General features: G+C 53.7%; 1 protein-coding gene across 19 annotated transcripts in view; it reads right to left on the reverse strand.

Moving 5' to 3' along the window:
- The window catches only part of CEP68 (centrosomal protein 68), a 30,951-nt gene extending 18,477 nt beyond the window's left edge, over positions 1-12,474 (reverse strand). For 5 of the 19 annotated variants that reach the window (XR_011386614.2, XR_016230320.1, XM_070069038.2 and 2 more), the window contains exons 1-2: positions 12,302-12,451; positions 1,099-1,457 (exon numbers count right to left, since the gene is read on the reverse strand). Coding sequence is in view for 13 of the 19 variants with exons in the window: in XM_070069038.2 (XP_069925139.2) it covers positions 1,099-1,416 (318 nt within the window). In the remaining 6 variants the exon portion in view is untranslated. Of the gene's footprint in view, positions 1-1,098; positions 1,458-8,161; positions 8,304-12,292 lie in introns of all 19 variants that reach the window. The other 14 variants (XR_011386613.2, XR_016230317.1, XM_089327605.1 and 11 more) reach the window with 9 other exon arrangements.
- Positions 12,475-12,787: the final 313 nt, after the last annotated feature.

Raw genomic sequence — 12,787 nt, forward strand, 5'->3', positions numbered from 1 at the left:
AGGATGCAGGTGTCCCAAGTGGCATCCTACTGCACCATCCGCCCATGCCTGCAACTTGCATTTTTAACCTGCTCAATGAAGACCTGACCCCGGATGAGGGCAGCATGGTGGTTATGGGCATGGGTTTTGGAAAAAGACCTGATGTCAACCCTAACTCTGCTAGATTCCAGATGTACAACTATCTTCAAAGCCTCACTCCCTCCTGTAGAAGGGAGGTGACAGCAGCAGCCCCTCAGCACGGGACTAATGGAGGCCATGTGTGGAAAGCACATGGCAAGACCTCCACAAGCAGGCGGCACTATAACCAGCACCAACTCAGACTGTCCCAGTCCGTTCCTGGGCTTGCTCCCTTACTTCCAGCCCTACTCCACCTCTGACTCAGCGGTGTCAGAGCTCCCCCCCGCCCGCCACTCCTGCACCTGGTGGGGTGGGGGAACCTGGTTCCCTCGCAGTCACACTTGGAGCCTTGTCACAGGACAGGGCTCTGTGGGGGGATCAGGTGGCAGCCAAGACCACAACAGCACGGACAACACCAAAGCCACTTCCAAGAGAGGTCTTGGCAGCAGAACGTGATGGGCCGCCAGGGCCAGACCATTCAGGTTGCTCCCTACACTGCCAGGGAGTGAAAGGTCAGCTGATGTGCTGTAGTCACAACACCCAGTAGGACCCCCTGCCCCATGTGACTGCCACAAGGAGAGGCTAACCTGCAGTCAGGGCGGCTGAGCAGTTCTCCTTAACCAGCAGCAGTACCACCCACCCTGGGGTGCCTGAGGCTCCCTCAGGTCCCCTAGGTCCCAAAGCGATTGGTGTCAGAGTCCTCAGGAGCCCGCAGCCCTCCTTTCCCAAGTCTCTTCAGGGATGCCCCAAAGTGTTCCGATCACCATGCCAGAAACAAGGCTCCCCTTGTCAGGGCAGCAGGCTCCTGGCCTACTTGAGAACAGGAAATGCCATGGACAAAGCCCCCATGGGCCTTGAGGCCTAGCTCTCCACATGAACCAGACCCAGACCCAGCACAGGGGGTGAGGGGGTAAGAGAAGGCAGAACACACCCCAGAGAAGAGCACTGGGTCCAGCAACAATCCCACTGCTCTCTCCGTACCTGGCTCCCCACGGAGTGTGGAGGGTCTCCAGGAGGCCCCCTGCTGGCAGGAGGAAGCGGGCCAGAGCAAGCTGCCTCTTCTGGGATGTTATTGGCCGGTAGGCGGTAAACTCCAGGAGGGCTGCCAGAGTCAGTCCCAGCGCAGCAGGCAGGGGCAGGAAGCCCATCTGCCCCCCAAACAGGAGAGGCGGGCCCTCCCTCGGCTTCTAGGCGCAGGGGCTGCTCGCCACGCACGGGCCCTGCAGGGTCCACTCCACGGCTCCATCTCCTGTAGGGCTGGGCCCCTTCTGCCTCCGCCTTTTCTTCACCCAGGGCCATTGAGCTGACCCCCGGGCTGTTTCTCCTGAGTCTTCAGCTCCCTACAAAACAGAGGAAGGAGAGGAAAAGTAAATTTCTTACATCTGTGTCTAGAAATTTTGCTTTTTACTGATTATGGCAAACATTTTCTTTGGTCCAAGTAAAATGAAAAGTATTTCCTTATGGGTACACAGCAGTCTGGCTTTTCCTTGGTCCCAGACCCTTCCAAAGGGGACAGAGGCATGTCATTTTGTCCTTGGCTTTTATGGTTGCTGGTGCCATCGCAGGAGGGTCAATACTGGTCCAAATCTGAGTCAAGGCTCTATGCTGCCTAGGGCACCTTCTCACCCTGTCCCTCCTGCCCAACCTCTAGGTCAGAGGCCTGGCTAGCCCTCCCCATGAGCACCCTGCAGTGGCTGTGTTGTCTCCATGGAGCCATGTGACTCAGGTCTTGCCGAGAGGACAGCAAGTCAGGGCATGCTGGGCTCGGCTGGGCCAGGAGGAGTTCCCCGTGGCTCTGCCTGGCATGGGAGGCAGGCTCCTCTCACAAAGCAACCCTACCCCCACTCCCAGGCACCAAGTGGGAGAGTGGGTTTCTCCCTCCCAGGGTGGCCAGTGACCAACGAGAGGAATCAGCAACTCTGCCCAGCTGACATGGAATGTGCTGTGGAGAGAAGTGTGCAAAACAGGTGGGTGCTGTGGCCCTGTACCCAGTGCACTGAGGCCAGGCGCTCAGGGGAGGAGGAAAAAAACTGGGCGTGGGATCTGTAGACAGGATGAGCTGAGGGACAGCAGGCTAGAGCCCGCTTAGCAAATCCTACACTACCTGCTGGGCTGCTGCTGGCAGCACTGGTGGGCTGGGCGAAAGGAAGACTGGGAGGTGCTGGAAGGGGTGAGAGGGAGCTGGGTGTGGGCGGCCACATGCCATGTTCCAAGCTCAAATCTTGACAGAAATAGCCCATCTCCTTAGGGACAGGGGGTGCTGGTGGCAATAAGGGGGCTGGTGGAGGCAGCTGCAGGCTCATCCCACTGGGCAGCCTGTGTACCAAGCTGGGTGGATGCTGCCTACACCTCGAGGCCCCTGAGAGCAGTGCAGAGACAAGCACTTATTTCACTCTCACAACCCCGCCTCTGCCAGGCAGGCACTAGCCCCAGACAACTGCTCTGACAGGCAATATGGGCACTGCTTCAAGCGCAGGGAGACGTGGAATTAGAAGATAAGTACTGCAGGGCAAAAATTTTGAAATCCATGTGTAGGGTTTTTTTTTTTTACTTTTTAAAAAGATGTATGCATTTATTTGAAAGGCAGAGTTGCAGAGGGAGAAGGAGAAAGACATCTTCCATGCACTGGTCACTTCCCAAATGGCTGCAACAGCCAGCGCTGGGCCAGGCCAAAGCCAGGAGTCAGGAGCTTCTTCCAGGTCTCCTATGTGGGTGGCAGGGACCAAAGCACTTGGGCCATCTTCTGCTGCTTTCCTAGCCCATTAGCAGGCAGCTGGGTTAGAAGTGGAGCAACTGCAGGCACAGGCTTTACACAACACTGGGCCCCATGCATAGTTTTTTCACAGCATGCATTTTCCACAAACTCAAAGACTCTTCATATACACAATAAGGTTCAAACATAAAATAATATATAATAAGGTTCAAACATAAAAATGCGCTATGAACACAAGTCTCCCTCCACCCTTGTTCCTGTCCCTCCACTGAAACAAGACAAGTCCACACAGAGCTTCCCTGTGTGGAAGGGCTGGCTTAGTGAGTAAGCTCAGGGTCAGCCACTGTTACTAGTGTTATGTGGGATACTGACAACCTCATCTAACTGGTCACCTTACAAGGAATATACAAAGGAACAAACTGGACAAAAAGGAACCAAGTTTTCCTACAGATCAAGCAAAACATTTACTACTGGAGACTCCCACCAACCAAGTGAACAGCTTTTTTTGTGTGTGTGTGTGTGTGTGTGTGATTCTCATCCCCTGGTGTATAAGCAAACATAAATTTCTACTTTTACCATGCCCCCCACCTTTCCCTTTTGTGTTTTTTTCTTTTTTTTAAAGATTTTATTTATTTATTTGAAAGTCAGAGTTACACAGGGAAAGAGAGGAGAGGCAGAGAGGCAGAGAGAGAGAGAGAGAGAGAAAGAGGTCTTCCATCTGCTGGTTCACTCCCCAGATGGCTGCAATGGCCAGAGCTGCGCCCATCCGAAGCCAGGAGCTTCTTCCAGGTCTCCCACGTGGGTGCAGGGGCCCAAAGACTTGGGCCATCTTCCACTGCTTTCGCAGGCCATAACAGAGAGCTGGATTGGAAGTGGAGCAGCCGGGACTAGAACCAGTGCCCATATGGGATGCCGGTGCATCAGGCCAGGGCATTAACCCACTGCGCCACAGCGCTGCCCCCCCCACCTTTTGTGTTTTTCAATAAAGGAAGCAAACTGCACAGGGCACACTTCTCAGACCCTTGGCAATCACTCCTTAGTGACACAAAGACAGTGCCTTCCTTGTTTTCCTCTTGGCCTGGTGTGGATCCCACTGTAAGGGTGTACTCTAGTTTATTTCACCAGTCCCTTTCTAATGGACATTTGGGTTATTTCCAACGTCATGGCAAACAGTGCTGTGACACATCAGCTGTGTGTGTGCCGACACCCCCACAGCAAAACTAGCCCAACGTGGAACTGCTGAAGTGAAGGGAACCCACTCGAATTTGTCTGACAAACGTTGCCAAGTGCCCTCCTCTGGTCAGTATCAGTCCACACCCAGCACATGTGAGTGTAAGGCCTCTAACCCTCACTGCACAGGTGGGGAAACCATGGCTCTGAGAGACAAGTCCAGGGCTGTCTGACTCCAGAACCCAAGATGTTTATAAACCAACCTGGGAACAAGTTGTAAAACAAACATGCAAAGTAGGCAAGGGAGAGACCTGCAGAGGGCAAAGAGAAGAGTGACCAAGTCCTGCTGACAGATTTTTCATGGAGCTGCATCCTCACCTTGTGGCTCTGGAAGAAACTGCACATGAAGATGTTATGGGCAATGTGTGCTTTCCCAACCACAGGGTAATCAGACCCACGAGATGGAAAAACCAGGGTGAAGACTGAATCTAGCCTGCGACTCTCACTGGCCAGACCTCTCTCACTGCACTCTCGACAGGGTGTGGTCTGCAGGGGGTTGCTGGAATAAAACGATGTTAGAGCAAGAGGGGATGCACACAAATTATCTCTCTGTTTTCATGACATGTATGTTTTTGTCTTGTCTTGAACTCTGACTATGATGCTGGCATCTGACTATGAACACTGACTATGATGCTGGCATCCCATAGGGCGCCAGTTCTAGAACTGGCTGTTCCACTTCTGATCCAGCTTCCTTCTAACGTGCCTGGGAAAACAGCAGAAAATGGCCCAGTGTTGGGCCCCTGCACACATGTGGGGGACTTGGAGGAACATCCCGACTCCTGACTTTGGCCTGGTCCAGCCCCAGCCATTGTGTCTATTTGCAGAGTGAACCAGTAGGCAGAAGATTTGTCTCTATAGACTTCAAAATGTTTTGCACCAAAATAAACTCATCTTTTAATACCATTTTTCCCAAGACATTTATGAAGTATCTTCTCCATAGCTATTAGAACCTACTCTGAAGAAGGCCCCAAGTAACTTATAAGGATTCACACAAACCTAAAGTAAGTGAACAGTGTGGTCAGAGGCCCTTTAGCAACCACGTAACAAGGTCTGAAATTCAATGATTTTCATGAAAATGGCACTTTTGACAAAAGAATACAGGCAGCTATTTTCTGTCTGGATAATCAGTCCCTTCCTAATCTTTTTATTTAAAAAATTTTTATTTTCATTTTATTTGAAAGGCAAAGGACAGGGAGAGAAATTCCACCCACTGGTTCACTCGCAATAGTCAGGGCTGGGCAAAGCCAGGTCTCCCGTGTGGGTAGCAGGGATTTCAATACTTTAGCCATCATCTGATGCCTCCTAGGTCACGCATCAGCAGGAAGCTGGATCAGAGCAGAACAGCCAGGGTTCAAACCAGGCACTCTGATATGGGATGAAAGAGTCCCAGGCAGGGACTTAAGCTGCTATACCAAATGCCTGCCCCACCTAAATCTTATTTTTAAATCCACCTGACAAATCATTTTTCCCTGTACAAGCTTATTATGAGAACTAAGAAAGACATGAAAGAAAATAAAAATGAATCTATATTATGTCCCAAACTGCATATGAAATGCTATGGAATGGAATGGAAGAAATCAGCTGGGACAGATAATCAAGGAAAACTCACTGAAGTCTGTCTGCTGCAGACACAGCACTTTTAAAGCGTTCACCAGCCACAGAAACACTGGCCAGGCTATGTGGTAAACACACCAGCTGCGGATTCCCAGGGCCTGACGCTGTCTGCATCTGCCAGGTGGGCGTCCTTACCACTGAAGGAAAGGTCTAGATGCTATGATCATTCCTCTACCCTTCTGGGGGCAGGAATGCTGCTTGGAGCCTTCCAATGAGACAGCGCCTCCTTCTCAGAGCCCTGCTCAGACTGCTGGGCACCACTGGCTGTGTTGGACCAACACTGTCTCCCAGGTCATCAACTTTCAACAACCTACTCACGTGGAACCTGCCTGCCCTCAGACCACAGTTTACAGTGTTCCTGGATGCCAGCAGCCCTGTGACAGGGCAGAGGCCTCAGCCAGCCTCTTGCCTGACAAGTGCCAGGAGGCTGGCCCAAGTGACAGGAGGCATCCAAGCACACAGAATGAACAATATGCTCTGTCTTGTCAAGGTCAAGAGACAGGCCACACATGTGCCAGGATATTCTCGGGACTACCTGGACTTAACTATCACACTTCACCACCAGCTTGGCCCCCTGCACCCATGTGGGAGATGCGGAAGAAGCTCCTGGCCCCTAGCTTTGGCCATGATCTATCAGATATAATTAGGAGTGACGCAAGCTTGGCTTTCTCTTGCCCTACAGTCAGAACATGCTCATGCTCCTGTATGCGGTGAGCCTGGACATCTGACCCTTCTGGCGTGGCGACCTCTACCACCCTCGGGTGGGACTGTCACAGCTGCCTGGGGTTCCTCCCACTTGCTCCTATTCAGGATGGGAACGGGGGTGAGGAAGGATGTTCTGCTCACAACTAAACCAGGCAAACAGAGGACAGATCAACTAGGGAGAAACTCTCTGAACAAAAGGGGACCTGCCCCCACATTCTTTAAATCACAAGCTCCCTTTGAAACAATCTCTTTCAGACCGATGCTGCTCTGTAAGTTCCATTCTGTCAGGGCCTGTCCCTGTGCCCAAGCACATAGCGAGCCACCTGCACCAGCCACCAGAGCAAGCCCTACCAGTTCAGAGGCCAAAACTCTGAAACTTGTTTTCACAGGAGGCCGAGGTGTAAGTGGTTGGAAATGCCACGGACACACAGTGGCAGGGCTGGGCCAGACAAGCAGACAACAAGGCTTTCCATGCTGCTCTTCTGCCTAGAGCAAGCAAGTGCCCCAAGAAAAGGGGCCTGCGGTAGGACAGGATCCACTCAGGCTGCTGGAGGGCTCGGGGGTGCCCGAGACTCTTGGGAAAAAAGAACTTCAAGGCAGAGGCCAATCCAGGCACTGGAGGCAGCACAAAGTGGGTTAAAGAGAAATGTGGGAGAGAACAACAAAGCGGGTGGCCACAGGAGATGACTGTGGTGGCCTCAGAGCCGGGTGGTGCCAGGAAAACTGGCTGTGCACCTGCTCCTTCCCTGCCTAGGCAAGGCCCCGGGTGCCCTTCAGTCCTCCGGACAGGCCTGATTTTCCCTATAGGTGTAGGTTATCCTGGCACTTTGCTCCCCTTCTTCGCACACAAAATCAAAGTACAGTTAAAACGAAGAGCAGACTTGAAGCCACAGAAGGGTATGTGGCTCCCGTGGCTTGGCCACAGGACCAGGCTCTCCTCAGGACCCTCTGGCACCAGCAGCTCTTTGACTTCCCTCCTAGGGCTGCTTCCCTAAGTCTCGATAGAACAGGAAGAGCCCCCAGGCCCTTGGCGGAGCCAGTGGTTGTCCCTTTGCTTCTCCCTTGCACATCTGTTGGCTAACTGGCAGGACCCCCAGACAGCCTCACAGCGAGGCCAATCTTCTAAGTCGCTGGGAAAGGTCTTCAGATGGCCTTTAAAGACAAGCAACTGCCGCATCTACAAGGAGCCTGCATGAGCTCCCAGCCACCGCCCTCCTCAACCCCAGGCTCTCTGGCCTCCCCGGCAGTTAGCAGAGTGTCCCCGTCCCACGAAGTTTACAGTATGAGGATGCCGAGGACAGACATGTCCATTAACTGAACTGAAGGGCAACGCAGAACAGCAGCGTCCCTGTATGCCGAGGGTGGCGGCGAGGCATCATGTGGGACACCAGCACCCCACGTCAGAGTGCCTGGGTTTGAGTCCCCACTGTGCTCATGACCCCAGTTTCCTACCAGTGCTCACTCTGGGGGGCAGCAGGTGAGGGCTCCCTGCCACTCATGTAGGAGACCTGGCTCCCGATTTTGGTCTGGCACAGCCCTGGCTTCTGTAGGCACTCTGGGAGGGGAACCAGCGGAGGGGAGACCTCTCCAACCCTTCCTCCCTTCAAATAATTTTTTAAAAAGTCACTCTACTATTAGAGGAGGTGTATCTGGACCATACAGTTAGAGCCCGACGGCTGCTGTCTTTACTGTACTAACGGTTTTCTGTGAGGCCACCAAGCTACATATATGAAGACTGAAAGGAACTTAATTTTCTCCACAGATACTAAGAACTGCACTCACCATACTGCAGCATCCTCTCTGGGGAACTCGAGGGAGAATTCTCAGGTCCCATTCACAAAAACAGGTGTTCCAGCTGAGCAGCTAGTTTGTTCTTCATGGCAAAAATGATGAGAACGTCTTCTTTGCTTTGGCTGCTAGAAAGCTCAGGGCCAAATATGGAGTCTCACTGAATAAAATGACTAGGACAGATAGGCACTCGCCTGGGGCTGGTTCTGTGGTGCAGCAGGTTAAGCTGCTGCCTGCCAGTATCCCATATAGGAGCGCTGGTTCAAAGCCCAGCTGCTCTGCTTCCAATCCAGCTCCCTGCTAATGTGCCTGGGCAAGCAGCAGCACATGATGGCCCAAGTGCTTGGGCTCCTGCCACCCTCATGGGAGACAAGATGGAGTTCATGGCTCCTTGTTCCAGCCTGGCCAAGCCTAAGCCAATTTGGCTCATTTGGGGAGTGAACTATCCAATGGATAGTAACCTTGCCTTTAAAATAAATAAATAAATCTTTTTTCCAAAAAAAAAAAAAAAGAAAAGAAATTGAGGCAGATACAGTGAAAGAAAAGTTACAGGAAGTCAAGTGAAAGATTAGCACAAAAGGTGAGGGTCTTTCTAAAGACTTATTTATTTGAAAGGCTACAGAGAAAGAGACAGAGATAGAGAAAGAAAGATCTTCCAGCCACTGGTTCACTCCCCAGATGGCTGGGCCACCCCAATGCCAGGAGCCAGGAACTATATGCAGGTACCCTATATGCGTGGCAGGGGCACAAACATTTGGGCCATCTTCCACTGCTTTCCCAGGTGCATTAGCAGGGAGCTGGATCACAAATGGAGCCGCTGAATCTCGAACTCATGCCCATAAAGGATGCCAGCGTCACAGACAGTGGTTTAACCCACTGCGTTACAACGCCAGCCCACTCGATTTCTTTTATTAACAACCTTATTATTACATCAGAAGCACCTTACAGTCCTCACATCATTTTTGGAACAATGCCAAGAAATTTTTATGATGAGGATAAAATAATAAATAGGAACAAAGCTCCTAATTCCCAAGTTTACTACCATAAGAAATGAGACCTGTTTCTCAGACCTCCTAAAAGCAGGTGCAGATGCTCCATTTGGTACTCGGCTACTCACAGTGTGGTCCAAGAGCAGCACATGCGCAGCACCCCACTCGTGCTGGGAATGCAGATTCCTCGGCCCCGCCCTGGAGCCTAGGCACAGAATCCCCGTTTCAGCTCTACCTTCAGATGACAAGCACACACATGTTTTAAATGCACTCGGCCAGGACCTGCATTGTGACACAGAGGGTAATGCCACCACTTGGAATATCTGTATCCCAAATCAGAGTGCCAGGTTACTCTGAGCTTCTGATCCAGCTTCCTGCTAATGTGCCTGGGAGGCAGATGATGGCCCAAGGACATGGGTTCCTGCCATCCTCGTGGGAAACCCAGGTGGAGTTCCTGGCTCTTGGCTTCGGCCTGACCCAGCCCTGGCTATTGCCGGTATATGGAAAATCTCTCTTTGCCTTTTACACAAATGACAAAAATCTTAAAAAACAAAGCTTCCAGCAGCCCCAAAGGAACAATGGTAATGGCTGTACCACTATTTACCTAGCACCTGTCACTGAGAAGGAAATTTATGGCCCTTATGCTCAAGGCCTCCGCAACGGGACAGGGAAAAAGCTCATACCTTGTGGTAGGTTTTTAATGGCTAACTACGGACTGTCACAGCTGGAACAGAGTTCTCAGAATCAATGTATTCCCTAGAAAGAATTCACGACTCACTGTGGCTAACCTGAAAACAGAATCACAAACGGGCTACCTGGATTTCCCCTGTGACAATTCCAAGTGAGGAGTGCAAATTGCAGACTCCAACTATTTAAGAGAAACTGGCATGCCAAAGGGGGCTTACAGCTGAAAGGAAACGTCCAATGCAGCCCGTTTCCTGCATCCACAAAGGAAAACCTGGTACAGGAAAACCTGGAAGTGAGGCAATGCCTCTCGTTGCACCCGACACCTCCGGGACCCGCAAACGGGTCTAAATCCATCTGGAAGACGTCTTCCACTTTTCACAATGTTTCCAAGCAACCTCAGCAAGAACAGAAGCCACCCAAAGCCCACCACCACAGGTTCTGCATGCTGCTGCCTGAGGGTCTGCGGTCAGCCACATCAGGCCCCTTCCATTTCACTCCTTTGCTCTTACACGACCATCTTGAGTGGCCGACCACACTAATCAAGCACACTCGGAGAAATCCTTACCTGGCACCTAATCAAGCACCACTGGGCGATGAGATTCTGGCTGCATAAGCAGACAGCTGCCTATGGAATATCTGTACTGCGTGTTGGGTGGGGAGATCAGGAAAGGCCCAATGGTTTTTTTTTTTTTTTTTTTTTTTTTTGACAGGCAGAGTGGACAGTGAGAGAGAGAGAGAGACAGAGAGAAAGGTCTTCCTTTTTGCCGTTGGTTCACCCTCCAATGGCCGCCGCGGCCGGCGCACCGCGCTGATCCGATGGCAGGAGCCAGGAGCCAGGTGCTTTTCCTGGTCTCCCATGGGGTGCAGGGCCCAAGCACCTGGGCCATCCTCCACTGCACTCCCTGGCCACAGCAGAGGGCTGGCCTGGAAGAGGGGCAACCGGGACAGAATCCGGCGCCCCGACCGGGACTAGAACTCAGTGTGCCGGCGCCGCTAGGCGGAGGATTAGCCTAGTGAGCCGCGGCGCCGGCCTGGAAAGGCCCAATGGGTTTTAACAAAGGATCAGATAAAGCCAAAAGGCTGGGACACCCTCAAGAGTGAGGGACCATACAGATACCATGGCTGAGTCTTCAAGTATCTGTTTATTTTTACCTTAACCGGTAACAGGTACTGAACTTTTTCTTTGGGCCAGAAACTCCGATAGGCACTTTCTATCAATATTTTAATATTGACAGATACCTGCACTCGGAGTGCAGGTACTCTTATTATTCCCGTTTTACAGATGAAGAAACTGAGGCAGGGAACTTAAAGGAACTTACCCAGGGTTAGTAACAAGGCAGATCTCATTTGCCTTAACACACAGCCTGAGGCCAGCTGCCTCTGTAAGAATAACTGGCCCAACAGGTTAAAGAAAAGTTTGTTTCCTCAACTTCTGGCTACACTGCTGATTTTTTGTTTTTCTTTTGGCTTCCTTCCACCCCGAGTGCCTGCTCTGCTCCAAGCATTGTGCTAGGGCTGGGGAAACCACAAGGCCACAGAGGAGCCGGTGAATCTCAGCTGCTGGGTGGAGGTGCTTCAGAAGAGATGAACCCGAGCTCCCGGCTCTCTTCTGTCCTGAGGGGCCAGGTGGTGGGAAGGGCTGGGAAGGGGTGTCTCTTCTGGATTCAAGCCCAGGCAAACGGAGCCAACACCCTTTGTCAGGCGCTCTCACCGCATCCTACAGGCCCCAGCGCTGACAGCTCGTGGGCTGTTTACCAACGCAGCCTCCCTGCTTGCCCCTCATGGACCCCACGGGATCCTACGGGCAGCTTTCCGCTCCTTACAAACGGTACCCGGAACGCAACCTAATCATCGTAAAGGGCCCGCGACGGGCTTTGCTTCAGGGCAGGAGCGCCGGTCCGGTGCCGACGGCTGGAAAAGGCAGCCCTCCTACATAAAGCGCCAGGCACCCTGCTCCTTCCCCTCCGCCGCGTTCGGAAGAAACCGTTCGTTTCCATCTTTCCAGGGGCAAGGATGGGAGCAGCGTTCGCCACTACCCGCCAGCAAGATAAACAGCACCGCGGCCCAGGCGAGCCTGCTGGGGGGCAGAGATTGCCCGCCGCGGCCCAGGCGAGATGCCGGCCACGCGCGCCCCCGAGACCAGGCCCCGGCGTCCCCAAGCCCGGCCTCCCGCCTCAGCCCCCGCGGTTCGGCGGCGACCCGCGCACGCCGTTCCACCTGCAAAATGGAGGCGAAGGCACGAAGCGACCCCGCGACCCCAGCAAGCTTTTGTATCCTGCAGGCGGGGACGCGAGGGTGTCGGCCCGCACGGCCACGGGCCTCGCAGAGAGACCCCAGGAGATCGCCGCACGGAGGGGGCCGCGCCTCGCGCGCTGAGACTGCCCAGGCCGCCGCCCCCAGAGCCGCGAGCGCCCGCTGGAACCGCGCCCGCGCCCCGGCCTCGGCCTACCTACCGCACCTCGACGCTTCGCACGCTCCGAGCGGCCCCCGAAGCCCCATGCGCCAACCCGGAGCCCGAGGTCCCACACAGCACCCGCAGCCCGAGCGCACGAGCGCGGAACGCTTGGGGCGGGGCCGACCCCCCGCCCCGCCTGGCAGACCCTCCCTCTTGTCCCTCCGCACGAGGACGCCTTAAGGCCTGGAGCAGCCAATCCCAGACCTCAGTCCGGAGGCTCCACGAATAGGCACCCAGATCCTACAAGAAGAGCCCACCCCTCGTGTCCTCCTGGCCTATGGGCGGCCGGATCTTCTTTGGAGGCGGCCGGCCTCCCTCTCCGTCCGCGCTCCGGCCCTGGGCTCTCTTCCTCGCGGCCGGCGGCGTCGTGAGGGGTCGAGTCGCCCTGGTGCCGGCAGATGGGGAGGTGTCGAGGGTGAGGTGCCGGGGCGCGCAGTGTTCCTGCGGCGACCCGACGTAGGGCAGCATTCATTCATCCCTGTTGCTCAG

This window comes from Oryctolagus cuniculus, chromosome 2, assembly GCF_051225735.1.
Source record: "Oryctolagus cuniculus isolate XC-2025 breed Fujian yellow rabbit chromosome 2, ASM5122573v1, whole genome shotgun sequence".
Lineage (NCBI taxonomy): Eukaryota > Metazoa > Chordata > Mammalia > Lagomorpha > Leporidae > Oryctolagus > Oryctolagus cuniculus.